The sequence below is a fragment of the Carettochelys insculpta genome, chromosome 22 (assembly GCF_033958435.1).
Source record: "Carettochelys insculpta isolate YL-2023 chromosome 22, ASM3395843v1, whole genome shotgun sequence".
In the NCBI taxonomy this organism is placed as follows: domain Eukaryota; kingdom Metazoa; phylum Chordata; order Testudines; family Carettochelyidae; genus Carettochelys; species Carettochelys insculpta.
This window is the reverse complement of record NC_134158.1, coordinates 14928982-14955067: the sequence shown is the minus strand read 5'-3', so window position 1 is coordinate 14955067 and position 26086 is coordinate 14928982. Positions and strand designations below refer to the sequence as shown.

The 26086-nt window shown below is 61.4% G+C and overlaps 2 protein-coding genes across 2 annotated transcripts; one reads left to right on the top strand and one right to left on the bottom strand.

The window, feature by feature from the left end:
* The first annotated feature begins 2200 nt into the window (after positions 1-2200).
* On the top strand, positions 2201-4823 carry LENG1 (leukocyte receptor cluster member 1). Its single transcript, XM_075016034.1, has 4 exons — positions 2201-2383; positions 3055-3237; positions 3671-3924; positions 4278-4823. Exons 1-4 carry the CDS (start codon positions 2252-2254, stop codon positions 4486-4488), a joined length of 780 nt encoding a protein of 259 aa, XP_074872135.1. The 5' UTR covers positions 2201-2251; the 3' UTR covers positions 4489-4823.
* A 1409-nt stretch (positions 4824-6232) lies between these two features.
* Positions 6233-24290, bottom strand: CNOT3 (CCR4-NOT transcription complex subunit 3). The gene is made up of 18 exons (XM_075015988.1): positions 24176-24290; positions 19706-19780; positions 19214-19281; positions 18911-18985; positions 18327-18416; positions 16740-16868; positions 16087-16182; positions 14673-14892; positions 13360-13493; positions 12758-12814; positions 11008-11332; positions 10127-10229; positions 9888-10053; positions 9694-9793; positions 8959-9157; positions 8516-8648; positions 7285-7410; positions 6233-7017 (listed from the first exon to the last, which is right to left on the bottom strand). The coding sequence occupies exons 2-18, from the start codon at positions 19728-19730 to the stop codon at positions 6919-6921; spliced, it is 2145 nt and encodes a 714-aa protein (XP_074872089.1). The 5' UTR covers positions 19731-19780; positions 24176-24290; the 3' UTR covers positions 6233-6918.
* Between the last annotated feature and the right edge of the window lie 1796 nt (positions 24291-26086).

The following is a 26086-nucleotide window of genomic DNA, read 5'->3' as shown; positions in this document are numbered from 1 at the left end:
GCTGCTTCTTGTGGAGGCAAGCTCCCCAGCCCACTTCTGCCTGTGATCACGCCCATATTCCACCCTGAAGCAAATGATACTTGCAAAGAAGTCTTCTGCCTTTTTCCTGTCTAAAGAAAATGGGGTTTTCCACTGCGTGCCAGACGGGCGAGGCTGGACACGCAGAAGGGGCCTATTTAAAAGCACTAAGCTTGAGATTAAAAAACGGCAGTCACAGGTTTTTTGAAACACCCTGAAGTTTGTCAGAGATTTATGCACAAAATCTTTGGCATAAAGGCAAGTCAGCTGTCCTGCCGAATAAATACAACAGGACATGTTATGAACTACATGATGAAGCTCTTCTCTGCTTTACATTGTCCTCGTCGTATTTCTAAGCCGATTGTATATTTTAAATGTACTCTTAAGCCCTCGTAAAGTAATCGTTCCAGATCACTACACAGGTAGCTCATGGAAAGAAAGGCATTAGTTTAAATTTAATCAGTCCCGGAGGTTTAGCGTGTTCATAAGCAAGGTTTGTCGCTTTTACAAGAAGGAAACACCAATTTACGTTGTGTAATCTCCATAGCAACAGGCATGTGTGTGACGTGTCACCAACTTTAAAAAAATGGTTTCTAAAAATTGTAGGCCAGTGGCTCCCAAGCTTGTTGGCATCATGCACCCATTTTGATTTTTGAGAAACCCTCACAACCCCACACCTCTTTTCTACCATCATCCAACCTTCCTTTTAACAAAAAATTCAATGTGTAATTTAAATCAAACACAAAAACTAGATATAAAAATGCTATTTATAATTCAAAATAAGCACAAATAGTTTTTCTTGGTCCCTTGTGGGTGCCGGGTGCAGCCCCTGCGGGCCGGGTGCCTGAGCCCTGCGCCAGCCGTCAGAGCTGCCTGCACAAGCCTCCCGCCCACCTGAAATTTGCACTGCCTGAGTCCTGCACTGCTGGCACCAGCTGCTTGCCCACCAGCCACTCACCCACCCCAGCCATGTACCAGCCACCTGAGCTCCATGCTGCTGGGGCCAGCTGCCTGCCCACCAGCCCAAGCTGCTTTGTGCTGCCAGGGCCAGCTGCCCATGTGCCAGCCCGAGCCCCACAAGACCTGCAAACCACCTTCCTGAGCCTGTCCCCACCGACACAGCCAGGCACCACTAGTCCCTGCTCTTACCCCACCCTCAGCCCCCCCATCTAACCCCCTCCTCCTCCTCCTCCTCCTCCTGCAACCCACATTCAATCACCTTTGCAGGAGGCAGCTAGCTCCACATGGGTCTTCACCGGCTGCCTGGCTCTTACAGCGGCTGCTCCGGGTCATCTGCATGAAATGGCAGCGACTGAGAGCCAGAAGCAAAGGCCAGATCTTCCTTCAGGCAGAAAGACTGATTGTGCAGGGGGAGCCGGGTCGCCTCAGGTCCCCCCTGGACTTTCTTCACGTCCCCTTAGGCGGACACACACCCCCGTTTGGTGCACACAACACAACTTATTCCGCACGCGGGGGAAACCATTAGCAGGACCATGGGGGGTGCACCTCTGAGCCCCTCTGACCCAACGGGCGCAGGCCCCGCCCCCTCCAGCCACACAGGGCCATTCTCCGCCCCAAGCCCCGCCCCCAAGGGCAAGGCCCCGCCCCCTCCAGCCACACAGGGCCATTCTCCGCCCCAAGCCCCGCCCCCAAGGGCCAGCCCCCGCCCCCTCCAGCCACACGGGGCCATGCACCGGCCCCGAGCTAGGCCCCACCCCCCCACGGCCATGATCCTTCTCCCAGAGCCGCCCCCGTCTGTGAGCGCGCCCCGCTTTCACCCAGCCCCGGGGACGCCATAGAGCCACGGCCGCCGCCCCGGAACGCCACTCGCAGGCTGCAGCGCGTCACCGCTCTTGGGAACCTCGACACGCCTCCTCCCGCCCTTCCCGGCCAAGCCAATAGGGAGGGGGGGTACGGCCAGGTTGGACCAATCAGAGCTCTGGTGGGGAGCGTGGGTACCACGCCGGAGTGAGAGAAGAGAGGGCTTGGGCGGGGAGGTTGGATGGGACCAATGAAGGAGCGAGGGAGGCAGTGACTTCCCTCCAATCAAAAACAGCTCACTGGGCGTACTGGGCTAGACTAATCCAATCAGATGAAGAAGGCGGGACTAAGATTAACCAATCAGAAAAGAAATCGGAAGGGAGGAATTTGGAACCTGCCAATCAGCAAGTGGGCAGGGAGCTGACCCGGAAGCGGAAGTGGGAACGGGGCAGGAGCGCGACAGGTTGGGATTATGAACATCTTGCCGAAGAAGTCGTGGCACGTGCGGAACAAGGACAATGTGGCCCGCGTGCGGCGGGACGAGGCGCAGGCGCAGGAGGAACAACGACAGCGGGAGGCCCGGGCTCTGCTGGCCGAACAAGAGGCGAGTAATTGCGCATGCGCAGACCACTGAGCGGTCTCGAGTGTGCATGCGCCACAATGGGAACGCGTTTACGTCCTGCGACGGGATAATGGGCTGAACTATTGTCCAGAGTGGGGAGAGAGGTGGAATCTGGGTTTAACCATTTCCAAAATGGGGGGGTGGTGGAGAAGGAGGAGCTGGGCTGAGCTATTTATTTACAGAGGGAGGCAGCTGAGAGTTCTGGGATTTACCACTTTCAAATGGAGGGAGGGGTAGAAGAGCAGACGCGATCTGGACGGAACCATTTCCAAAGGGGAGTCGGAGGCCGAACAGAAGGGATTTGGGCTGAACCATTTCGAAATGGGAGGTGGATCTGAGCTGAATCATTTCCAAAGGGAGGGGAGTAGAGAAGGGAGCAGGGCTGAACCATTTCCAAAGGGGGGGGCTGGGCTAAACCATCTCCCGGTGGGTAGTTCTCTAACCCCACGTGCTCCAGCTGCAAGACTAGCGTGGCAGATGCTGCACCACTAACATCACTGGACCCTGCAGGACCTGGCCTTGCCCTGCTTCAGAGGAACGTGCTAGGCCTCAGCCGGGCACTGTTCTGCCTTCTGCCAATGGCCCCCAGCAGCCCTGGCACCAACACCCATGAGCGAGCCGGCCCCACCACTGCTGCTGTCTTCCCCCTGTAGGCACGGACCGAGTTCCTGAGGAAGAAGGCACGGCTCTCGGCCCTGCCAGGACCCGATGGTGGCTTGGCCCTGGCCCCCTGCAATGAGGAGCCGCACCACGTCAACCTCTTCCGGGACCTGGATGGGGGCAAAGGCACCAAGGCTGGGAACAGGGAGTACGAGGAGGAGAAGCGCCGGGAAAAGGTAAGCAGGGGGTGGAGACACCTGCAGTCTTTGGCAGCAGTGAGGGCCCACCCCCCTCCTGGCTTGCTGGGGCTAAGGGGGCCTACACCCCCCATCAGAGATGGAATATAGCCAAGCCTCAGCTCTCTGAGGAGGTGGGTGACAAGGGTGAGTGTTCACCCATTGCCTTGTGTGCAGAATTGGGGGTGTCCCCCTCAACATCCCCACATGCACTTACACCACTGGAGGGCAGTACCACTCAGCTGCCCTGCACATTGATTCCCTTTGTGCCTCCCCATCCTGTGGATTGCCCTGGGCTCCTCTACACCCCTGCAAACAATCAGGGCTTCCTTCCCCAGGGGCTGCCATTCACCTCCCCCTTAGCAGAGGAAGCTGTCCCTTCTTCACCCTGGTTCTGTTCAGCCCATCCCCCTTCCTCTTTTGTCCCAACCAGGAGCGCCAGGAGAAGGCCATGGGGCTGCTGACCTATTTGGGGCAGAGTGCTGCTGAGGCGCAGACTAGTCGGCCGTGGTACCAGGAAGCCCCGGACCGCAGCCAAGAAGCAGCTGCTGTAACTGCCCAGGAGAAGCTGAAGGATGCTCTGGACCCGCTGCAGGAGATGGAAAAGCACCTGCGCAAGAAGAAGGGGGAGGGGAAGAAGCGCAAAAAAGAGAAAGAGAGGCCAGCCAGAGCCAAGGCAGCAGTGAGGTGGGTTGGATACAGGGCAGGACTTGGTCTCAGTGATCTACACCATGGTGGGGGGAATCTCAGGGACTACAAGTCCCAGCATGCAGTGCTCCAGGTCACAGGGATTACAATGACTAGCACAGAATTTACGTCCCTTGTTCTTATTTGCAGGTGTATTGGGAAGCGGGTTTGGAAAGAATTGCTGAAACTACAGCTCTCAGCATATAGTACATGCCTGCGTTCTAGCATGCATCCCTTCCCCCTCACTTAAGTGCATGCTGGGAGCTGTCATCCTCATGGAGCATGCAGTTAGCCACCTGCTGGTGGCCCCAGCGGCTTAACTCTCTGTGTGTCTCTTCTGCTTGGCCTTGCAGTTCTGCTTCCCTCTCCCTGGAGCAGCTACGGCAGGAGCGGCTGCAGCGGGAGAAGGCTGAGCGAGCCCGGGCTGAAGCGCTGCTGGCTGGGCAGCTGGGGGAGCCGCGGCAGGAGGAGGAGGTGGATGACAGGAAACGTTGTTACAACTCCCAGTTCAACCCGAAGCTGGCGCGCAGGCCTCGGGCCTGGGAGGAGAGGGAGCAGCGCTGAACTCTGCCCACATCCCCTTGGACGTGGTGGCTGAACAAGCAGGCCCTGGGCACAGAGACTGCTGCAGCAGGGTCACATGACCAGCAGGGCAGGGACACTGGCCTTGTAAGAGAGCAGCCAGCGTGTGATATCCCTTTGTGGGCTGGGGAGGTGATCCTGCTGTCTGACACCCCAGCTCAAGAGGGTTGTTCAGGGGGCACCCAGAGCCAGACCTCCTCCTCCACTCCCAGGAGTGCTGCACCCTCACCCCTTGTTGCCCTGCATGATCAGCAGCAGGTACTGACTACTGCCAAGGCAGGGGTCTGGCTGCCAATTAAAGGCAAGTGTCTTATGTCCCTCAGTTTCTCACAGGAGCGGGAAAGCTCAGAGAGGAACAAGCCCACAAGGTGAGAGCTGGACCTGTGTTCTAGCTGCACAGGTAGAAGGTGGGAGCTGAGTCAGGACCACCAAGTTCTGATCCTGGTATTCAGTGCCTGGGGAGATGGCAGCGTAGCCCCTGGCTGTGGAAGGGCAGTAGGGTGTAGTGGTTGGAGGACAAGGGGGTGCTGGGAGCCAGGAGTCCTGGATCTTTGCAGGGGCTTAGGATTCCTGGTTTCAATTTCCACGTGTCTCTGATTTCTTACATACCTCAGTAACTCCACCTCCCCTGGTACCCATTGCCTTATGGCTTCTGGGGAGACCTGCACTTTCAGCCACAGAGGTAAATGGCACCTGACCCAAGGTGGCTCTGCCCCTCTCCTGAACCCAGCCCAGGCCATACTGGAGTCCTGGGTGTCCTACACGTGGCCTCAGCTCCTGGCAGAGCATGGTAGCTTGGCTCCCTGCAGGGCCATCACCAACAGGGGAAACTGAGGCACAGGCAAGCCAGAGAATAGCAGCCCACTCTCCCCTGGCCTCTGCTTGGGCTCCCAGGGCACCAGGGTGTCTGGGTGAGATCTCCCTTGCCAGCCAAGCAGCGGGGGCGGGGGGTGGCAGCAGCTGCAACATCCCTTTGCTGGGTCCCCTCAGGATTTTCTGAGCAGGGTGTTTAAGCCTGACAGAGCAAGCAGCAAAAAAAGATCCTGCTCTGGACTGTACCAACCAGTCCCTTGTGCAGGGGTGCAGGAGAGTCCCCACTTCCAAACTACCATCCTGTTACTGTCTGGGGGAGTCAGCCAGCCCTGGCCTGTACCAACTAGTCACTGAGGGTAAAGTCTCCCCAGCCTTGTACTGAGAACACAGTGAGACCAGCATAAGGTCTGGGCCTTACCCAGCCCCTTTTACCCACAGTCCTGAGTGTCTGGAAATGTGCATGCACCCATTATCTCCACAGGGAGAAAACAGCATAGGACTAGGTTCACTGTCCCGTGTCCATCACTCACTCCCCAACCTCACTTCTCTCCCATACCCTGCCCCATACTAACCACCAGACCCCACTGCCCTCCCAGAGCCAGGGGGAGAACCCAGGAGTCTTGGCTACCACCTCTCCCCCCTTGCTGCAACCAGTAGACCCTGTTCCTCTCCCAGAGCCAGAACCCAGGAGTTCTGGCACCCAGCCCCCACTCCACCACCCAGCCCCCACTGTTGTGCCCTCCATTCTAGGCAGAGAACCCAGGAATCCTGGCTCTGCATCTCTACCCCTGCAGCAAGGCTCCTGCCTGCCTGCACGCCCCAGCCCTTACCTCTCAGCGGCTGTTCACATGTGGAAAGAAAAGCTGCCAGTTGTTGATGACTCCCCCCGCCCCATTTCTCACGTGAGAAGACATCATATAAAACTATTTATTCATAAATATTTTCCAAAATGAAAATAGGGTTACGAAAAATATTTTAAACACCCGGCCCTCGCAGCGGCTGCATAGCACCTGGGGAGAAGGGGGCAAGCGAGCCGAAGAAACAGCTCCCCCCTTTTGAATTCCTGCTGTCCCTCCCCCCAAGACAGACCCAGCTGAGCTGCTCTGGGGCTGGATCAAAAGCTCACGGGAGCGGGGAGGAGACGAAAAATGGGAGAATGGGGGCGGGGGGATTAAGGGGGGAGGTGGGGTCTGAGCCTCCCCCAGTGTAGGGTTTTTTGGGGGGGAGGGGTGACAATTCTGCTGGATTTTTTGCAGCTTTAATTTAAAAAAAAAAGCCAAATGATTTAATACCCCACCCCCTCTCCAAGATCATCTCTGTCTGCACAGGTCCCTCTGCCCGCCCCCCCAACACCACACCCAGGAAGGAGGGGGGTCTGGGAACAGCTGAGTCCCCCTCTTTATAGCCTTCCCCCCCCCCCATTCTTGTCTTAAAACTGCATGCATTGAAAGGGTTCAGATGGCTGGAGGGGCCCCCGCCGGGGGGGGGGGGGTGGAATGGGGTGGAGGAGGCCAGGTTGGCTCTTGTTCCCTCCCCCACAGCCCAATGTCCCGCCCGCGTGACTCCGGAAGGCTGGCGCCCCCTGGGGGTGAGCAGGCGTCACTGCAGGTCACGGTCTTCTAGATAGCGGTACTCGAAAGTGAACCCTTCCTTCTTCCGCTGGCCCCATTTCTCGTAGTCGAAGTAGATGTATGTGCCCTGAAGGGACAGAAGGGATCAGCAGGGGAGACAGCAGCCTGCAGTGGTGCACATAGCGCTGGCTGGGCACATTTGGGTCTCAGCCGCACTTGGAGCCGGGCATGGGCTACATTATCGTCGTAGAGTTGCCCCACAAGCACTGAGACGCAGAGGGCTGCTGTGGGGAGCAGACTGGCTTGTTATGGTAGGGTCTCACTGAATCCCATCCCGCGGGTTAGCGGTCCCACCCCAGAGGCGGCTGCCTTTCCCGCGGAGGGGAACACTCACCTGCTCAAACTCGTCCGTGATGGTTTTGGGCTCCTCGTGCCGCTGAAACCACATCATGTACTTGGTGTGGAACCGCCACGACTGCTTCTTCAGGGCTTTGGCCGCTAGGTACTGCGCTTTGGTGCCCTGGTGAGAGAGAACCGGGCTCATCACAGCAAAGCCAGCCCCCAGGACCTGAGGGAGCAGACGGCATGTGCCATTGGCTCAGGGGGCAGCTGGTCCCCCCACCCTGGGACTTGGAGGAACAGACTGAGGACATCACGGGCTCGGGGGGGTGGAAGGACCCATCCCAGGATCTGGGGGAGCAGACAGCATGAGCCAGTGGCTTGGGTGTCGGGACCTGGGGGAGCAGAGGGCATGTGCCATTGGCTTTGGGGATTGGTGGGGACCTACTCCTGGGCCTGCGGGGGTGGCGACTGGCTCAGCACATACCACTGACACAGGATGCAGCTGGGACCAGACCCATAGCGCATTGGAGATGGGGAGAAGCTCCCCCTGTACCCTTAGCATGGGCGTGGGTAGCAGCTTGGTAAGTACCAAGGAAAGCAGGGGAGAAGGGGAATGTACCATTAGCAGCCTGCTTCGGGGGGAGACAGATGACTAGCTACACAGCTGGCAGCAGGTGAATAAGGTGGGAACACCAGTCAGCATGTACCAAATGTAGGATGTGGGGGGACACAGCTCCTGTGGGTTGGCCTATGGTTTTGGCATATACCAATCATAGGAACAGGCACGGTTGGGGGGAGAGACTGTACCATCAGCCCCACCCACGTACCCGAAATGGACTAAGTGCGGGTATGTCTGTGGCACCTACCAATACAGGGGAGGGGAAGTTCATCATTCACACCTGCAGGGAGGGGCTTCAGGTGGCTGAACCTGTGCTGGTACCAATGGGGGGAGGCGGGACATGAGGGACCGTACCATGTGCACCTTCACAGAGGGGAATGTCCCTTGCACGTACCAACCTCCAGTGGCCAAAGGGAGTTGGGGTGGGAGGGGGTGATTCTTTGCCGGTACCGAAAGGTGGGGGAGGGCAGGGACCCGAGGGAGCGTACCATTGGCGCCTGCAGGGAGGAGGGTGTTTGGTGGCCAATGCACAAAGCCAGCAAGGGAGCTGGGGGGGGCAGCAGTCACCCACCTCGCCCCTCCTGCCCGAGGGAAAGGCGGCAGCGGCGGCCAGACAGGGCGGGATTATAGAGCGCTCTAGCCTGCAGAGGGGCCCCTTCTGTACCTCCAGATAGTAGAAGATGAAGAAGAGCGTCTCCGTGGAGAGCCGCTGGTAGAACTCCACCGTGTCCGAGTGCAGCGGAGGCATCTGGTGGTGGTAAGGGGGGGTCGGGCAGGGGTTCCGGGGCAGGTACTGCCTGCGGGGTGGGGGGGGAGGGGGTTAGACAGCCGGGGGGGAGGGAGCAGCCCAGTGTCCACCAGGAGCACAGCATGGCAGTCCTGGCTCCCAGCCTCCCCGCTCTAACCGCTACACTCTGCTGTTATTCCAGAGCTGGGACACAACCCAGGAGTCCTGGCTCCCGGCACCCGTCTTCCCCCACCCCCTCTAACCAATAGGCCCCACTCTCCTCCTAGCACTGGGGGACAGCTCAGCTGTTCCTCCCCCACTACCAGACCCAGGAGTTCTGCTCTCTCCTTGCCCCCAACGCCCCCGAGGCGACACCTTACCGGATCCTCTCGGAGTCAGAGGGGTGAGGCATGTGATGCCAAGCTGCCTCCTCCATGGCCTGCTGGTAGAGCTGCTCCTTGGTGAGGGGTACCGGTCCCAGGGGGCAGACCCCCAGTGAGAGAGGGATGTTCACTTCCGACAGCTGGATGGCTGGCTGGCTGGAGGCCGGCTGGGACGTGGTACTGCTAATTAAAATGTCTTGGGGGGGACAAAGGACAGACAGCCTGTGAAACTCCGCAGCGCACTGGGAGGGAAAGCTTTCAGATTAGTTTATGTCACAATCCCTCACCCAGCGCCAACTCTGCAGCCACATGTGGGATGGAGCAAGGGGGCTGTCTGTACAGGGACCCCCTCACCTAGCGCTCTGTACGATGCAGCCAGCTGCACTGGGATCCCATGTGCCAGGGTGAGATCCCCCAGCAAGGCCCAGAAGCCTGAGATCCTGCTGGAGATAAACCCCCAGAGTCCTGGCTCCCAGCCCCCTGCTCTAACCCTCAGACCTCACTGCCCTGCGAGCGCCCAGGAGTCCTGGCTGGCACCAAATCTCTTGCTTTACCCACCAGACACCACTCTTCTCCCAGGAGTCCTGGCTCCCAGCTCCCTGCTCTAAGCACCAGACCCCACTTGCCCTGGAGTTGGGGAGAGAACCCAGAAGTCCTGTCTCCCAGCCTGCTGCTCTAACCACCAGACCCTACTGCCCTCCCAGAGCAGGAGAGAGAACCAGGAGTCCTCACCCCTTTCAGCCAGGTGGAGAGATGGCACTGGGTCCTCTATACTGGAGCTGACGGCTGCTCGTTCTGCCATGGATTTCAGGCTGCTCAGGGGCTCGGGCGCCTGGAAGTGTCAGACAGGAGGGTGGAAAGGTGCCCTGGGTTGTCACAAACCCCCAGCATTCCCCACCAGCCTCACCTGGAGGGGGAAGGCTCACCTTGATCTCTGGCGTGGAGCTGAACTGGGGGGGCCCATTAAGCAGCGGCTGGCCCGGCTTGGCCTCGGAGAAGGAGGGGGTCGGGGAGCTCGGGGTATTCACCGTCATGGGGACCAGGAGGCCAGAGCTGGCGCTGGGGGGGGCGGGGGCTCCGCTGGGCTCTTTCCTGGGGGAGAGGAGAGAGCGTCAGCGAGGGGAAGGCGAGGCCCTGGGGGGCGTGGCCGCCGGCGGGTACTCACGCGGCACTGCTGGGTGGGTTGTGGGCCACCGGCTGGCTGGGGAGCGCTGGGCCGCTGCTGAGAATGGAGTCGGATGTGCTGTCAGCCACCACCGAGCTGTAACCTGGGGGGGTGGGGGGAGGCAGCTGAGGGGGTGGGTGGGTAGGAAAGTGCCCCGTATTCTACCTGGCCTGCGGCAGGGTTGGAAAAGGCCCAGGGGATCAGGACAATGAGACGCCGCCTTCCTAACCCAGGACAGAACTGGGAATCCTGCTTTCCAACCCCGCTCCCCCAGCCACGAACGTCTGCTCGCCTGCCTGAGCTGGGGATAGAGCCCAGGAGTCCTGGCTCCCAGCACCCCCCGTCCCAGCCCCTTAGCTCTAACCGCTAGCCCCCACTCCCCTGCTAGAACTGGGGACAGACCCCAGGAGTCCTGGCTCCCAGCACCCCCCCGTCTCAGCCCCCAGCTCCAACTGCTAGCCCCCACTCCCCTGCTAGAACGGGGGACAGGCCCCAGGAGTCCTGGCTCCCAGCCCCGCCCCCGTCCCAGCCCCCAGCTCCAACTGCTAGCCCCCACTCCCCTGCTAGAACGGGGGACAGGCCCCAGGAGTCCTGGCTCCCAGCCCCGCCCCCGTCCCAGCCCCCAGCTCCAACCGCTAGCCCACACTCCCCTGCTAGAACGGGGGACAGGCCCCAGGAGTCCTGGCTCCCTGAGCCCCTGTCCCGGCCCCCAGCTCTAACCGCTAGCCCCCACTCCCCTGCTAGAACTGGGGACACATCCCAGGAGTCCTGGCTCCCAGATCCACTGCTCTAACCACTAGCTCCCACTCCCCTCATCCGGAGCCTAACAATAGACCTGTTCTCCAGGCTGCCCCTGGAGCTGCCCAGCCCCCAGTACTCACTGGTGGCCCCGTTCTGCTTGCTGGCATTCTGCTGGGCACTGGGAGGCCGGGGCTGTGAAGCGTTGGCACCGGGGGGTGGGGGCGCCACAGCCTGGGCATAGGGCGTGGGGGTGCTGGGCGTGTGGCCGGTGGCGGGGAGGGCCTTGGCCCCGGTGCTCCCGCTCCCGCTGCTGTTGGACATGGCCCCGTTGCTGCCGGAGCCCGGGCCATTGCCCAGCGAGGACGAGGTGCTGGAGCTGCTGCCCAGCTGGTAGCTGGGGGTGACGGCCGGCGAGGGCGGGGGGTGGTTGTTGTGGACGCTTTTCGAACCATTCTTCGCGGGAGACTGCGAGGATGGAGGGAGGATTAGTCCTGCTTCCCCCAGAGCTGAGAGAGAACCCAGGAGTCCTGGTGCTAAGCCCTCCCCGCTCTAACCACCAGACCCCACTCCCCTCCTTGCACCAGGGGAGACCCCAAGAGTCCGAGCTCCCAGAATCACTGCTGTACCACAAAGCCCCAAGCCCCTGCGAGCCAGGGACTGAACAAAGGAATCCCAGTTCCCAGCACCTCAGCTCTAACCACAAGGCCCCACTCCTCTCCCAGAGCTGGGGAGAGAGCCCAAGAGTCCTGGCTCCCAGTACCCCCGCTCCCAGCTAAGGCAGGCACACTTGCTGAAGGGGGCCTTGGCAGATCGGGTTGCCCCCGCTGCCCTGGCGCAGCCGGCTGGGGTGAGCACTGGCCAATCATTCTGCCTTTGTCTCTGCTCGGTGATCGTTCTGGGGGGCACGGCCCTGCTGTGCCAGGCACTGCACGCGCACCCTGGCCCAAAGCTTGGCAACTGTGCAACTCAGTGCTGCAGGAGAGTCCTGGCAACCCCCAAGGGCACCTGTGACCCCCTGGCGCAAGGACTGAGCCTCTGCAGCCATATGAGCCCCACACTGTCAGCACAGGCCCCTGGCGCTACCGTCTCTCTGGGACTCCGCCAGCCTCGGGGTGTTCCTCTTGTCTAGCCCCACAGCCCCCCAGAGTCATCCCCCCTGCTCCAAGACCCCACAGTGACCGAATACCACGGCTCCCCCACTGTCACCCCACCTGACTCCCCACAGCCCCACCCACTCTGCTCCTTCCCCTGCAGCCCCCCCAGAGTCCCATGTGCCCCCTCATTGACTCACCTCCACCTGAGGTCCCATGTCCCCCCTCTGACCCTCCCCCACTTGAACCAAACCCTTCACTCTGACCCCACCCCCTTACCCAGCCCAGCCCAGCCCAGCCCAGCCCCTTTGTCCCCCCCATCCACCTCCACCACCACCACCACCACCATTCTGAGCCCAGCCCCACTGTCCCCCTCATGCTGAGCCCAGCCCCCCAAGCTCACTGCAGGTGGGCAGCCTGGCCCCATGGCAGCCATCCCTGCAGCCTCCCAGGGCCAGCCCAGGTGGCCCCGCCCCTCCCTGCACCTCACTGGAAGGAGACTGGGAAGGGGCGGGGCTAAGCACCCATGTGACCCAACCCCCCAACAAGGAGCAGGCAGAGGCGGGCCTAGGGCAGCCCCACCCACTCCTGGCCCAAGTAGCTGCAGCTGCCATGATGATCTTGGACTTCCCCACCCCCAGCCCCAAGGGAACCCAGGAGTCCTGGCTCCCTGCCCTGACCATTGGACTCCACTCCACTCCCCTCCCACCAGCAGGGAAAGAACCCAGGAGTCCTGGGCAAAGCCCCAGGCTCTGCTCAGCAGCCAGCGCCCCCAGCAGGCACCTGCCGAGCCACTCACCTGGCTGACCTCGCTGTCTGTCGACCGCCCCCTCTTCTTGTCATCTTCCGAATTCTCCTGCAGGGGCAGGGGAGGGAACAGGGGTTGGTCCCTGTCACCCCATCACTCCCCCTTGCTGGTGGGGGCAGAACCAAGGCAGCCAACATGCAGAACACCCACGTGTCCCTCCAGTTACTGGGGTCCCTCTGCTGGTCCACTGCACCACCGAGCCCTCACACCGCTGGCCCAGGGCAGCGCCCCCTAGACCAACCCCTACTTCCCCCAGCATTTGCCAGAGCCCCACCCCAGGAGTCCTGGCTCCCAGTCTCCTGCTCTAAGCACCAGAGCCCACCTCCTTCTCCGAGCCGAGGGAGAGCCCACGCGTCCTGGTTCTTAGCCTGCTGCTCTAACCAAGAGTTCCCATTCCGCCCCCCAGGGCTGGGGGAGAACGCAGGAGTCCTGGCTCCCGGCTCTATCCACCAGAGCCCACTCCCTGGCCGGAGACTGGAAGAGAACCCAGGTGTCCTGCCGCTAAGCCCCTCCCTATTGGGCTATACTGCTGTCCTGAAGGGGCACCGACCCTGCGCGCTGGGGGGATGGGCATGCGGGCAGGGGCTCCGTACCGTGGTGCAGTTGGCAGGGCTGGGCGGAATGGGCGAGCTGGAGGTGGTGGAGGTGGGAGTGCTGCTAGACTGGTTGAAGATCTCGTCCTCCATATGGCTGTGGCTGGGTGGGGAGGTGGCTACCAGAGCCTGTGCTGGAGGGGGGAGCAGAACGAGATGCAGTTAGGCAGCCGGGCCAGGATCCTGCGTGGGCCTGGGGCCTTTGGGCACGGCTGGAGATGCGCTCAGAGCGGAGGCTGCTCAGGCCGTGTGCCCAGGGAGCGGAGCTCTCCCCAGTCCGGTCTCCCTGCTGGCGTGGGGGAGGGCGCGGATTGGCAGGAAGTCCGGGGACGGACAGCTGGAGGGACTTCTTCCAAACCCTCTGAGTCACCTCCGGTGGCCTGAACAGACACGCAGCACCTGGCCTGGCTACTACTAGGCTGCTGCGCACCACAGGTCCTCCAGGAACAACCTGGGAAGAGCCACACTGAAGCACGTCCTGGCCTGCCTAGAAAGACGCAAGAACCAGGCTGCCCTTGGCCGGGGCACCTCGGAGCTGCACTCGGGGCAACTGGAACCGGGCTGGGAGGGGGATCCCCCTCTGGTCAGCCTGAACACAGGGCCCTTCGTATCCCAGGGGACCGGCCCGGAGTTTTGAGCAGCGGCTCCTCGTGGATCATGAATGTGAAACTGACAAGGATGGGGGAGAGGCGGGGCCAAGCCCCAGAGAGCAGGGGGCACCAGCAGACTCCGAGGAGGGTTCCACAGGCAGGACAGGCCACCCTGCAGGAGCCGGGGCCCAGACGTGGGATGAGATTTAACCACACAACTGCAAAGGGGAAGCAGAGGATTTCAACTGGCAGCAGATAGCTTGTCAGGCCAGACCCCCCAGCCCTGGAGGGCGATTCTGCCAAGCTGCTGCCAGGAGGTGCCAGCATGACCCCGAAGGCATCGGCAGCAGAGAGAAGGGGGCTGGGCTGCCATGGGGAAGCCCTGGGCAGGATGGCTGCACCTGCCCTCCTTGTGGAGGGGAGCCGCAGATGGGAAGGGCTGCTCCGTGGGGTGAGAGGTGACGTGGCAGGAGAGGCACCCCAGGGAGGGAGACCGCTCAGCGCGGAGACACCAGGCCGAGTGGGGCCGAACGGCCAGGATGGGGATGGCCAGCAAGGAGAGAGGAGGCCCCTTCCCAGTCTGCGTTAGCTCTGGGTTTGGCTACTCCAATCCCATCCCTGTACGGGGATCCCTAACCCAAGCAGGACACCGAGTGGCTGGAGGGACAAGCTGGCCAGGGTGACTCGCCCCAGGCTCTGTCCTGCGGGGGCCAGGACACTTACGAATGTCTTCTAGGTCAAGGTCATCATAGAGGAACTCGTTCTCCTCGAAGTCGGGGTCCTGCGAGGAGTCCACATAATACTCCACGTCGTCCTTGATCTTGCGGATCGAGTCCACCTGGATGGAGTCGTTGTCCAACATGCGCAGGATGGTCTCCAGCATGCGGATGTGGTACCGGTGCTTCTCGATGTGCCGCTTGAGCCCCTCGATCCGGTCCTGCTTCTACGGGGCAAGGGGCATCGGCAGATGGACGCAGGCCCAGGAAACCCCCTCCTGCTCCCCCACCCTCTGCCCTCCTGCCGTGGCTCACAGAGCCCCTTCGCTCTCAGCACGGGGGTCACCAGACGGAACACCCCTCAGCTCACTCCCAGCACTAAGCACCACTGCCCTCACAGAACCTGGGAGGAGACATGGCTCCCAGACCCCCATGCTCTAACCATTAGCCCCCACGCCCCTCCCAGAGCCTGGCAGAGAACCCAGGAGTCCTGGCTCCCAGCCCAATGTGCTCTAACCATTATCCCCCACACCCCTCCCAGAGCCTGGGAGAGAACCCAGGAGTCCTGGCTCCCAGCCCGCCCCCTGCTCTAACCATTATCCCCCACACCCCTCCCAGAGCCTGGGAGAGAACTCAGGAGTCCTGGCTCCCAGGCTGTGTCCACTCCAATCATGAATCCCAAACAGTCCCCTCTAGTTTTCCCACCACTGAGCAGAATGCATTGTCTACGCGTGCCAGTGGGAAGATGACCTGTGACACCGTCTTCGTGCTGGCACACATAACAGAATCCATACGGAAGGCGAGGGGTGAAGGGGCTGAGGGGCTGGGTCTGAGGGCTCTGGTGGGGGGGTGTGGCTCCAGGGTGGGGCCAGGGGTGAGGGGTCTGTGTACAGGAGGGAGGTTCCAGGCTGCAGCTCAGGAGGGAGTACAGGCTCCGAGCTGGAGTGAAGGAGGGGTACAGGTCTGGGCTGGGGTCTGGGGGGCAGGAGGGGGGATGGGATCTGGGGTGGGACTGGGTATGAGGGCTATGGGGTTCAGCAGGGTGCTGGGGGGGCACAAGGGGGGTTGGGCTTCCCTGGGCAGCTCCCTGCTGGGACTGGCAAGGAGGGGCCTTTCCCTCAGCCAGAGCAGCTTGGGGCCATCGGCTGCAGCAGCTTCAAGGCTTGGGCAGAGATCTTCCCCTGCTGCAGCCCTGAGCAATACACGATTGGATCTGCTGGGCTCTGTCAATGGGAACCTGCATGGCCATGCTCCCCTCCTAGCACCAGGAGAGAACCTAGGAGTCCTGACTCCCAGCCCCTCCTGCTCTAACCACTACCCTTCACTCCCCTGCCAGTGCCAGTGGAGCCCCCAGGAGTCCTGGCTCCTCTCCCCTGAAGGCTCCCGGCCATGCAGCCTCCCCTCTGGGCCCCGCCACTCACATCCTTGTCCCCCTTCTTCTTGCGCGTCTGCACCGAGAGCGACTCCACCTCACTCTCGAACTGATCCACTTGCATGTTCAGCGTGTCGATGGTGCTCTGGGGGGAGAGTCGCGCACTGTCAGCCTGGTGCAGTCCAGGGGTGCCCATGAGCCGGCAGCAGCAGCGCCCGCCTGCCCACCCCCCCATGGGATCATCTCCAAGCAGAAGCTCACAAGCAAATATCAAACCTGGAGCTGCCCTGCAGAAAGGCAGGAATCCGTACAGGGCCCTCGCCTGGCACTGGAATGCAGCTACATCTGGGTGGGGCGCGGGGCCTGGGCAAAGGGGAACCCCTGCCCAGCACTGAGACACAGCCCCTCTGGGGTGGGGTTTGGGGGCTGGTTATATGGGGACACCTCCCCTGGCACTGGACTGCAACTACCTCTGGGGTGGGGCACGGGGGCTGGGTATACAGGGACCCCTTGCTTGACACTGGGACACAGCCTCCCTGGGGTGGGCGCAGGGGGTAGCACCACACTGGGGCTTTGGAACCAGCAATCACTGAAGGGAGAACATCCCCCTGGGGCCCCCCCTCCTTTCAGCCCAGTGCCCCCTAGCTGACTGCTGGGGTGATCATCCGCTCCGCTTTGGCCCCCCCTTCCCCCCAGCCTCACCGTCAGCCACTGGCCGACCTCCTCCTTCTCCTTCTGGGCAGGGTCGACCTTCTGCGCCAGGCCCAGCCCCTCCTTGGAGTAGGCTTTGGTCTTGGTCTCCCGCTCCACCACCTTGAACCGCTCCATTTGCTGGAACCAGAGTCGGGGGGTGGGGAACCTCAGTGTAGGGGCCACAGGAGATCAAGAAACCCCAAAAGCCACAGGTGCTCCCCACCCCCCCGTCCTGGCCTGGGAAGAGCAGACATAGCAGGGAGTAACCATGGCCTGGCTGCCCCCACTCTAACCACTAGCCATCACTCCCCTTCCCCCCAGCCAGGCACAGAACCCAGGCGCCCGGGCTCCCAACCCCTACCACTATCCCATGCTGCCTGCTGGTCAGGACCCAGCCTCACGCCTCGAAAGCCCCAGCCCGGCCCTGCCCAGCCCAGATCTGACTCTGCCCCCGCCCTGCCAGCTGGCTGCCCTCTGTGATGTCACACTGCCCCACCAGCCAATCACAGCAGAGAGAGGAGCGGTTCAGTTGAGGGGAGGGTGGGGCTTGGGTGGGTGGATCCCCAATTCCCTGGAGGACGAGCCCCCCGCCCCCCCTGGAAGGCCCATAGGGGAACCCTCACCACCCACAGGGCACTAGCCCAGCTGCTGGCATTCAGCTTGAACCCCTCTGCCTCCAGTTCCCCCCACAGCCAGGGCTGGCCCTGAGCAGCTCTCTGGGGGGCTGTGCTGGGGAAGAGGGGCTGAGGGCACAGCTAGAAGGCTTCGGGATCCTGGAGAGTGGCCCTGGGGCATCACCGGCATGACCAGTACCTGGATCCGCCCCCCAGTGCACATGGGGGATGCCGGCCCCACAGAGAAGGCCAGCAGCATGGCTGGGCGGGTGTGCCAGGCAGGCAGGGCGCAGGGCTGGGACATCTGAAAGGCTGTAGCCCTGGCTTCCTCTGCTCTAACTTCCAGACCCAACTGCCCACCCAGAGCTGGGAGAGAACCCAGGAGTCCTGGCTGTAGGGGCTAAGCCCACAGGCACCGTTTCAGCGGAAGAGCCTCTCCCAGAACAACGTGGCTACGGCTGACCCTGCCCAGCCCCGAGATCCACCAGCTCCAGACGCAGCCGGCCAGCACGCTCCCCTCCCCTGCGATGGGCAAGCCAGGCCCACAGTCCCCCAGCTCCGGCCCCCACCAGACTCCGCCGCGCAGCCGGACGGTCCCTCCAGCCAACGGATCCCCTGCGACTTCTGCCAGATCAAAGCGTCCCTGCCCTGGGATGGCTAAACCGTGCTGCTCAAAGCAAGCACCACCGACGCCAGGAGCCACGCTGCCAGCACCGAGAAGAGCCTGAAAATTCCCCAGGTCTCTGCCCCGCACGCTGCGGGAGACACTCTCCTGCCCCTTAGTCCAGCCGATCCCCACGAGTGAGCAAGACACACCCGGCAGGCAGCTCCTGGGCCTGTATCAGAGCAGTGCGGCCCCCCGGCAGTTGTAACTGCTGGAAGAAGCTGCCTGTTACAGGCCTGGATTGGAGGTACAACTCCCTTCCTGAGCTCCCCCGGCTGCGGCCGGGAAGCCCCACCATTACCCGCCCCGGCCTCCTACCGTCTCGATGAGCTTCCGGTTGTCTATCAACTGCCTCTTGTCCTTGATCTCGTTTGAAGCCACCCACGTCTTGATCTGGTCCCTCAGCCTCTGCGGAGACGAGGGAGGGGTCAGCCGGGCGAGAGGGAGAGGGACAGGCCCGTAATGCCCCCACCCAAAGCAGGCCCAGTCCGGACACGGGAGAGGGAGTGGGGACACCCCACCCCGAGGAGCCTCCCCAGCTGGGTGGGGCCCCCCTGCTGAGCGGGGTGAGAATCACTAACTCCAGTTTCACTGGGAACACATAGACCTGAGTGGAGAATGAGGGGAGGTGGGAAGGCAGGGCCAGGAGGGACACCTGGCTCGATCCCCGGCTCTGCGAAGGGAGTGGGATCCAGTGGTTAGAGTGGGGTGCCTGGGTTCCGTCCCTGGCTATGGGGCAGGAGTGATGTACAGTGGTTAGAGCGAGAGGCCGAGAGGCAGGACTGCTGGGATCTAGCCTGGCGGCTGCGCAGTCCAATGACTAGAGCAGGCTGGGATGGGAGCAGGACTCCAGTGACTGTCTCTCTGGGGCAAGCAGCCCCAGCTCAGACCCCTGAGCCCACCTGCAGCTTCTTGATCTCCTTCTTCAGGTCGGCCTCGTACTTCTCCTTCTGGTTGGCGTTGGCTGCATTGTGGAGCTGTGGGCGAGAGACAGCGTGAGGCAGAATACGCCCAGGAGGCTGGTGGTGGCCACCGATCCCGTGTGGGGTTGGGGGGGGCGGGCTGCAGCAGGGTGGGCCGGGAGCTGGGGGGCTGCTCCTCTGGGGTGAGGGAGACACAAAGAACTGGCAGGAGGCCAAAGCGGAAAAGTCTGAGACAGGAAGGGAGGAGGATGGCACATGATGGGGGGAGGGGGCAGCTCTCACCTTCTGCCAGATATCCTCAAACTGCTCCACCCCCTCCGAGACCTTCTTGAGACACCGATCGATCTCACCTGGAGGAGCAGGGGCAGGTGTCAGCCCCAGCCTCAGCCGGGCCTGACAACTGCCCCTGTGGCCCCTCGCTCCTCACCTCAGCGTGAGGTGCAGGAGGAGAAGGCGGGATGGGCTCGGGGGGTGGGGGTCACACAATGGTTTGAACCTCCAATAAAACCCACAAGTCCTGGTTCCCAGCCCCGCCCCCCCCATCACTCCCCTCCCAGGGCCAGGGAAAGAACCCAGGAGTCCTGGCTTCTAGCCCCCCACGCTAAAGGCAGGCCCAACATGCTGGCTCTCACAAAGCAGGGAACGCACACCGGGAGGGGAAAGAGGCCCCCCTCTCTCTGGGCCCTCCCCAGCCATATGCCCCCAACCTCCCCACCCCACCCAGTTGCAAACCCCCGTAATGGTGGGGGCAGCCTGCCGGGAGAGCTGCCACACCTTGCAATTTCCTCTTGTCAGCCATGTTTCGCTCACTGGCGGGGAGCTCTCCTCATGCTTCAGAAAGCACCGACGCTGCAGGGACAGCAAACGACGTTACGGCAACGCGGCCTCCAGCCAGCGTCCAGCTGCGCCCCAAGGCAGAGACCCCGGCCCCAGCCCCTCCCTGAACCGGTCCCTCCCTCCTTACATCCCTCGACAGATCAACTGTATCGTGGGTGTTAATCCAGGCAACCCCCCCAGCAGCAGGGGGCAGCGCTGTGCACACGGCCCCACACCCCCCCAGCAGCAGGGGGCAGCGCTGTGCACACGGCCCCACACCCCCCGCAGCAGCAGGGGGCAGCGCTGTGCACACAGCCAACCCCCCCCCCACCAGTGACAGGGCTGCATTGCACAGTCACATATATACCCCCCATGACCAGCAGGGGGCAGCACTGCACACACCACCCAACACACACACACACACACCAGCAGGGGGCAGCGCTGCACACACCACCCACCTTCAAACAGCACTATGAAACAGTAGGTCACACCTGCCTTGGAAGGGGCCTGGCTGATGGGGCACCTGCAGGTCCCCAGCCCTACCCCAAGGCTGGCCTCAAGGGGCATGGGGGGCTGCTGAGACAAGCTGCACTCAGGCACGGCTGGGCCACAGCCACAAAGCAGAGCCCACCTGGCAACTGACCCCAGAGACTCAGAACCAGCAACCCCGGGGCACTCGGCCGGTGAGTGGAGAGCGGGGGTGGAGCCAGTGTGTTAAGACAGCGCTGGGACTGGGGCTGGTTCAGCCCCAGGGGCTGTTTGCTTACTTCAGAGGAGGGAACTGGGCCTGTGCTTTGCTGCCCTGGGCTCCTTCATACCTGAGGGCTGACTCTCAGAGGCTGCAGTTTGAAGCCACCTTCCTGCCCTGGAATGCCTCTGTGCTCCCGCTCCCCAGTGCACATCAGAGCAACCCCAGGGTATGTTCTAGTCTCTAGGGCACAGAGAATGGCCCCAGTGCAGGGTGCTCCAGCCAGGCCCCCACTATAACCCCTATAGGCTCTGGGGACAGAAAACAGCCCCGCAGCAGGATGCCCTGCCCAGCCCCTGATCTGTCTCCTCCAGGCTCTAGAAGGGTGTTGGGTTGAGGGGAGGGGAGACAAGAGTAGCCACATAGCAGTATGCCCTGGCCATGCCCCCAGGGGGTCCCTCACCCCAGCAGTGCCATGGGGGAGAGGTGATTCCATCACCTTTGTCCTGCCTGGGGGGCCTGGGCATTACCAGCCAGCTTAATTTCACTTCCTGGTCCCCCCCAAAGAGGAAAACCAGTTGTGGGGAGAGTTTTATGCCCCCAAAGAACCTTGCCCCAAGACTTGGGGGACCCCCCCTTGCTTCTCAACAATACACTGGTGGCCTTAAAGAACTGGAGCTGGTGCTGCATTTTTGAGCTGACTTCTTCCTCCCACAAGGCCTGAGGAACAGTTCTCAGCCAGCTCCCCCCACTCCCAGGTGATCTCGTTTGCACCCCCTGGGGCACACAGCCCAGTCCAATTGGCTAATCGCCACCAAGCAGCCAGCCCCGCCTGGCCTCCATCCTTCCAGGGGATAATTATCCCCACATTAATAACCTGCCCCTTATGTCCAATCTGACCTGGAGGTTCCCCTCCCGGCCAGCAGCCCGAGTGAGATGGGGGCTGGTGAGGAACCATGAGCAACTGCTTGTTCCCCACAGGGGAAGTGGGGGGAGGAAATCAGAGGTGTGGAACAGTCCCCCCTAAGCTGGTTTTTATTAAGCTACCAGGAGGAAGCTGCTGAGACTTGCTGCCCTGTGACTGTCAGGACTTTGCTATTCTCCATTACTGATTAGTCCCTTGCTACTCCCAAAATCCCAGCAACCTCACCCTGCCCCTGTGCATGCCTCCCAGAATCCCACTGGCCCATGGGGCCACTGTGCCCCCCAAAGGGCTCTGGCTTACCTAGATGTGCCCTGGCTGTCTAGGGCCTGCAAGTGGGTGGCTCCTACACAGGTGAAAGAGGCACATGACTGGAAGGCAGCATGAGAGCCCCTCCCCCCACCACAAACCGCACTGCAGCAAGGGATGCTGGGAAAGAGCCAGGCTATAAAGACTCAGGGGCAGAAGCCTATGCTGTGGGGGTGTCAGGGGAGGATGACTGTGTGTGTGCTGGTAGCCTTTTTACAGGACTTCTGGAGAGAGGTGAGTGTTGCCAGCCTGTTTTGTGGATGGGGGAAACTGAGGCATAACTAAGCTGGGAAAGTGATGTACCTCAGGTCACATAGGGAGTTGGAATAGAATGTCTGAAGTTGTTTATTTCCTTCTGCTCTAACCACTGGACATGACTCTCCTCTCAGCTGGCAGAGAACCCAGGAGTCCTGGCTCCCAGTCCCTGCTCTAACCACTAGCCTACACTTTCTCTGGTTAAGATACAGGCAGGCCTCTGCGCATTAAGTGGAGAAAACTGAGTTGCTTGTTTTTGATTCCAACCTGCTGCCACTTGCTTATGGATGGGAGCTGGGCTCCTGGACTGTGCTGGCACAGGCAGCTGTCAGACTGGTACAATGTGGGCACTTGCTTGCCTTCCTCCTGTTGAGTGGGCAGCTGTCACTGATTCTTCTGTGAGCCTGGCATTAAACCCAAGGAAGGCAGAAGAGCCTAAGCCCCTAGGCCCTGCTGAACACCCTGTGCTGCTGACAAATCGCGCTGTGTGGTGTGGCCAAGGGAGTCTATTGCAGAACCAGGCTCTCCAGTGTCTCAGTTCCCTGGCTTGCGCACAGTAAGCTTGTAAAACTGCCCCTCTCCCCACCCCATGAAGTACGGACAATGTCTACACAGGGCCTGGTGCAGAAGAGACCTCCCCTCTGTCCAGCATGAGGAAAACGCAACTGTACAGCCACAAAACTCAGGTGAGTGGGACTAAGGCTGTGCCCCTGGAAATGACTTAGATCCTTGTCAGACCTAGCTCTGCCAGGGTGAAACTGACCTGTGATGCCAATAAATCTGGTTACAGAGTGCCCATCCCCTGAAGCCACCCAGTCAATTTCCCCCCAAACAGGCAAACCCTGAAATTGATCAGATGGAAGCTTCCCTTTCTAAAATAGGATGTAAACATCCTGGCAACAAGGCAATTGTTTTAACCCCCTGGAAGATGAACAGAGAGGTTCTCCCAAAGGGATGTGCAGGCTTTGAGAAGGGGCTGTTGCCTGGCAGTGTGTGAAAGCCAAAAGTCACAGAACGCCCACAAATGGAAAGAGGTTTAGCTGTTCCCTATAAGGTGGGGTCTGGCCTCCTCAGCAGGATGCAAAGACCTGGGGAGGCTACTCCTTCCCTTGAGAGGGCTGAGGAAGGAGCCCAAAATCATATCTCCTGATGCAGGTGTGGATGGGAAGGTAGGGTGAGCAAGAGGTGGATAAGACCTTGTAAATTTCATCTCTAAAGGAAGCTGGGAAACTGGGTGTAAGCTCTGATCTGGCCCCAAAGCAGGAGGGAATGGCTGATTTTTTTTGTGGGGAAGGGGGAAATGGACATGAGGTCTTACCCCTCTGGGGGTCAGCAGCTCAGATCCAGCCCCGGAATGGGATACAAGGCAAATAGCTCCTTAATGGACTGACAGCAGAGGTGAGCAATTGTCTGTCCTTCCTCCCTCTGCACCTTACATCATACATACACAACAAGCAGCTCTGGTGGGCTGTCTGGGTACCAGGGGGCACCATGGCTGAGCAGAGTGGAGGAAGGCAGAGCTTCAGGCAGCGTGGGACAATAGAGGAGTTTATGGACCATCGGCCCTGCAGATCACACCCAGTCCTATGCTGCCCCCCTACCAGCCTATCCACAGCCAGAAAGGGGGCTGTGCCCCAAACTGACTCCCCTGACAACTTGTGGGGGGGGGTACGACTGAACCCAGGTGTCCTACTGGCCCCTGCTCTACCTGCTGCCCAAGGTAGGGGGAATCCCGGGCATCCCCCTATTCCCTCACTCCTGCTTCCTCAGCTGCAAGACCAGGCAACTTCCTAACGGAAGAAGGGGCCTCTGCACACAGCGACAGCCGCTGCCCCCCATGTCCAGCTCTGTGCCCCGGCTACACTCACCCCGCAGAACCTCTAGTGATGCCTCCAGCGCACCTCTCCCGCCTCCTACAGAGCCTGCGTCCCCCAGCAGCGCGCCTCGGGGCCCTTCCGCCTCCCAGAGGCATCTCACCTCGGGGTCCCCACAGGCCCCCTCCGCACCCCAACAGACCGCCCGCCTGTTAGACACCACAGCCCCCAGCTCGCCCTGCCCGGCCCTACAGCCCCCTCCCCATAGGTTCCCAGGGCCCCTCCTCCTATAGGGTCCCCCGGCGCGCTACAGCCCCCTCCCCCATAGATCCCCCGGCGCCCTACAGTCCCCTCCCCCATAGATCCACATCGCCTAAAGCCCCCGCCCCCCCATAGATCCCCGCCCCCTACAGCCACCCCGCCCCCCAGCCCCCCCTCACCGGAAGCTCCTGTGGACCGGTCGGGCCCCGGGGATCGGTCCCCTCCCCCCGTTCGCGGGCCGACTGTCGCGATGCTGGCACCGATCAGTCGGGTCGCGACCCCCTCCCCCCACTCGCCGCCGTCTCTCGGGCTCCGCGGCATCCAAGATGGCGGCCGACTGCCTCCGTCCGCCTCTCCGCCCCGGGGAATTGCCCGCCCCCTTTGATGCGCCCTATTGGGTTCTCAGCACGCTCGTTCGGCCACTTTGGTCTGCTATTGGTCAAATTTACTGAGGGCGTGGCCATCAAAGCGACCCACCTACTCCCCTTTCTGTCAATCTAAGGTCCACTTCCTTTCTATTGGCCTCGACACACACCCGTCAGCTTACTGCACTGTTTATTGGCCGAGGAGGGCGTGGCCAAAAGGAACCACGCCCATAAGGGAAAAGGAAGCAAGAGGCGGCACTTGGTACAGTGCCATCTTTCCCATTGGTCGTCGGGGCCGCCCCTGAAGGCCCCCTCGCAGCTCATTGGCTCACAGACGGAGAGCAGCTGAGAGCTCGATCACCGCGATTACCCGAGGCAGAGGAGGCGGGTAACGGACTCGCCAGACTCTGATTGGCTGAGATGATGGGCGACCAACCAATAACCAGAGAGTGCGGCGCGGAGGCGGATTTTAAACAAACTGTTGACAGCTATTGGCCCAAGGTGGTTGTCACTCAAGCCGTCATGAGCCAATAGAATTGGAGGCCTGGGAAAGCCCCTCCTCCATTCAGGACAATATTGAATGATAGGGACCAAGCCCTAAAAGGCAGCTGAGGGGGGGCTCACTGGGTGATGCACAGAGAGGGGGGAATCCAGACCACCGGGGTGTGGTGGGGGAGGGGGTCACTAGCCTGGGGTAGGGGAGCAGCATATAGGGGGTGACCCTGGCCCTGTACCCCAGGAGGGCCTGCAGGATGGGGCCCTCCAGGATCACACCCATCTCTAAAAGGATGAGATTAGCAAGCTGGGGACAGCCCCAGCCTTGCTCTGGGCACACAGCACAAGAGGGGGACACTGCTGGTAACCCCAGCCCACCTCTGCCACTGGTAACTAACCCCAGGCTGCAGCTAGTGTCAGCGCTGGCTGCCCCTTCCTTATACAACCCAGCCCCGGGTGGATTCCCGCAGCCCCTACTCTACGCAGCAGGAGTGAGAGCCCAGCCCAGGGTACCTGCACTCAGGTCACAGCAGTACGGAAACCAAATGGGAGTGACACAGAAAATAGCGCCCTGAGGCAGAATAGCAGCAGCGCAGATCACCGCCGAGGCTTCCTCCAAGCTGCCCACTGGCACAGCTGCCCCTAAAGCCTGGCAGAGGGGCTCAGGGCTGCAGTGGCTCTGCCAGTCAGCCCTGTGCACAGCTGTTCCTCTGCCCACCAAACCCCACTAGCACCTTCATGGAACTGCCACAGCTGTAGGAGAGAAGTCCCCTCACTAGCCCCCCAGAGCCAAGCACACTGCCCTTTCCCTTAGAGCTGCTGCAGCTGTAGAGAAGTGCTGTGCCCCTGACTGAGTTCCTAGGGTGAGAGGGCTAGAGGTGGTCCTCTTTCAGAGGGGGGAGCCTACACCCTTCCACACCACTCAGCCCCACCCTAGAGTCTGCACCCCTCCTGCCAGGGCATTCACATCCTCATTCCACCCTAGAACTGCAGGTGGGCCCTGGGGTGCTTACCCCCGTGCCCCCAGTCAGCATCCCTGGTCCCATTCAGGGCCAGCTCTAACCCTCCCCCCACACACCAAGCCCCCCCCGCCTCCACACACTTAACCCCTCAGCCCACCCCTGCTGTGCCCTGGTTGGGTGTAGAATAAGTTTTGTGACATGCACCCTTATGGCTGTTGCGTCACACACCTCCTCTCGCCCAGACTCCCCTCACAAAACCCATCAGGAA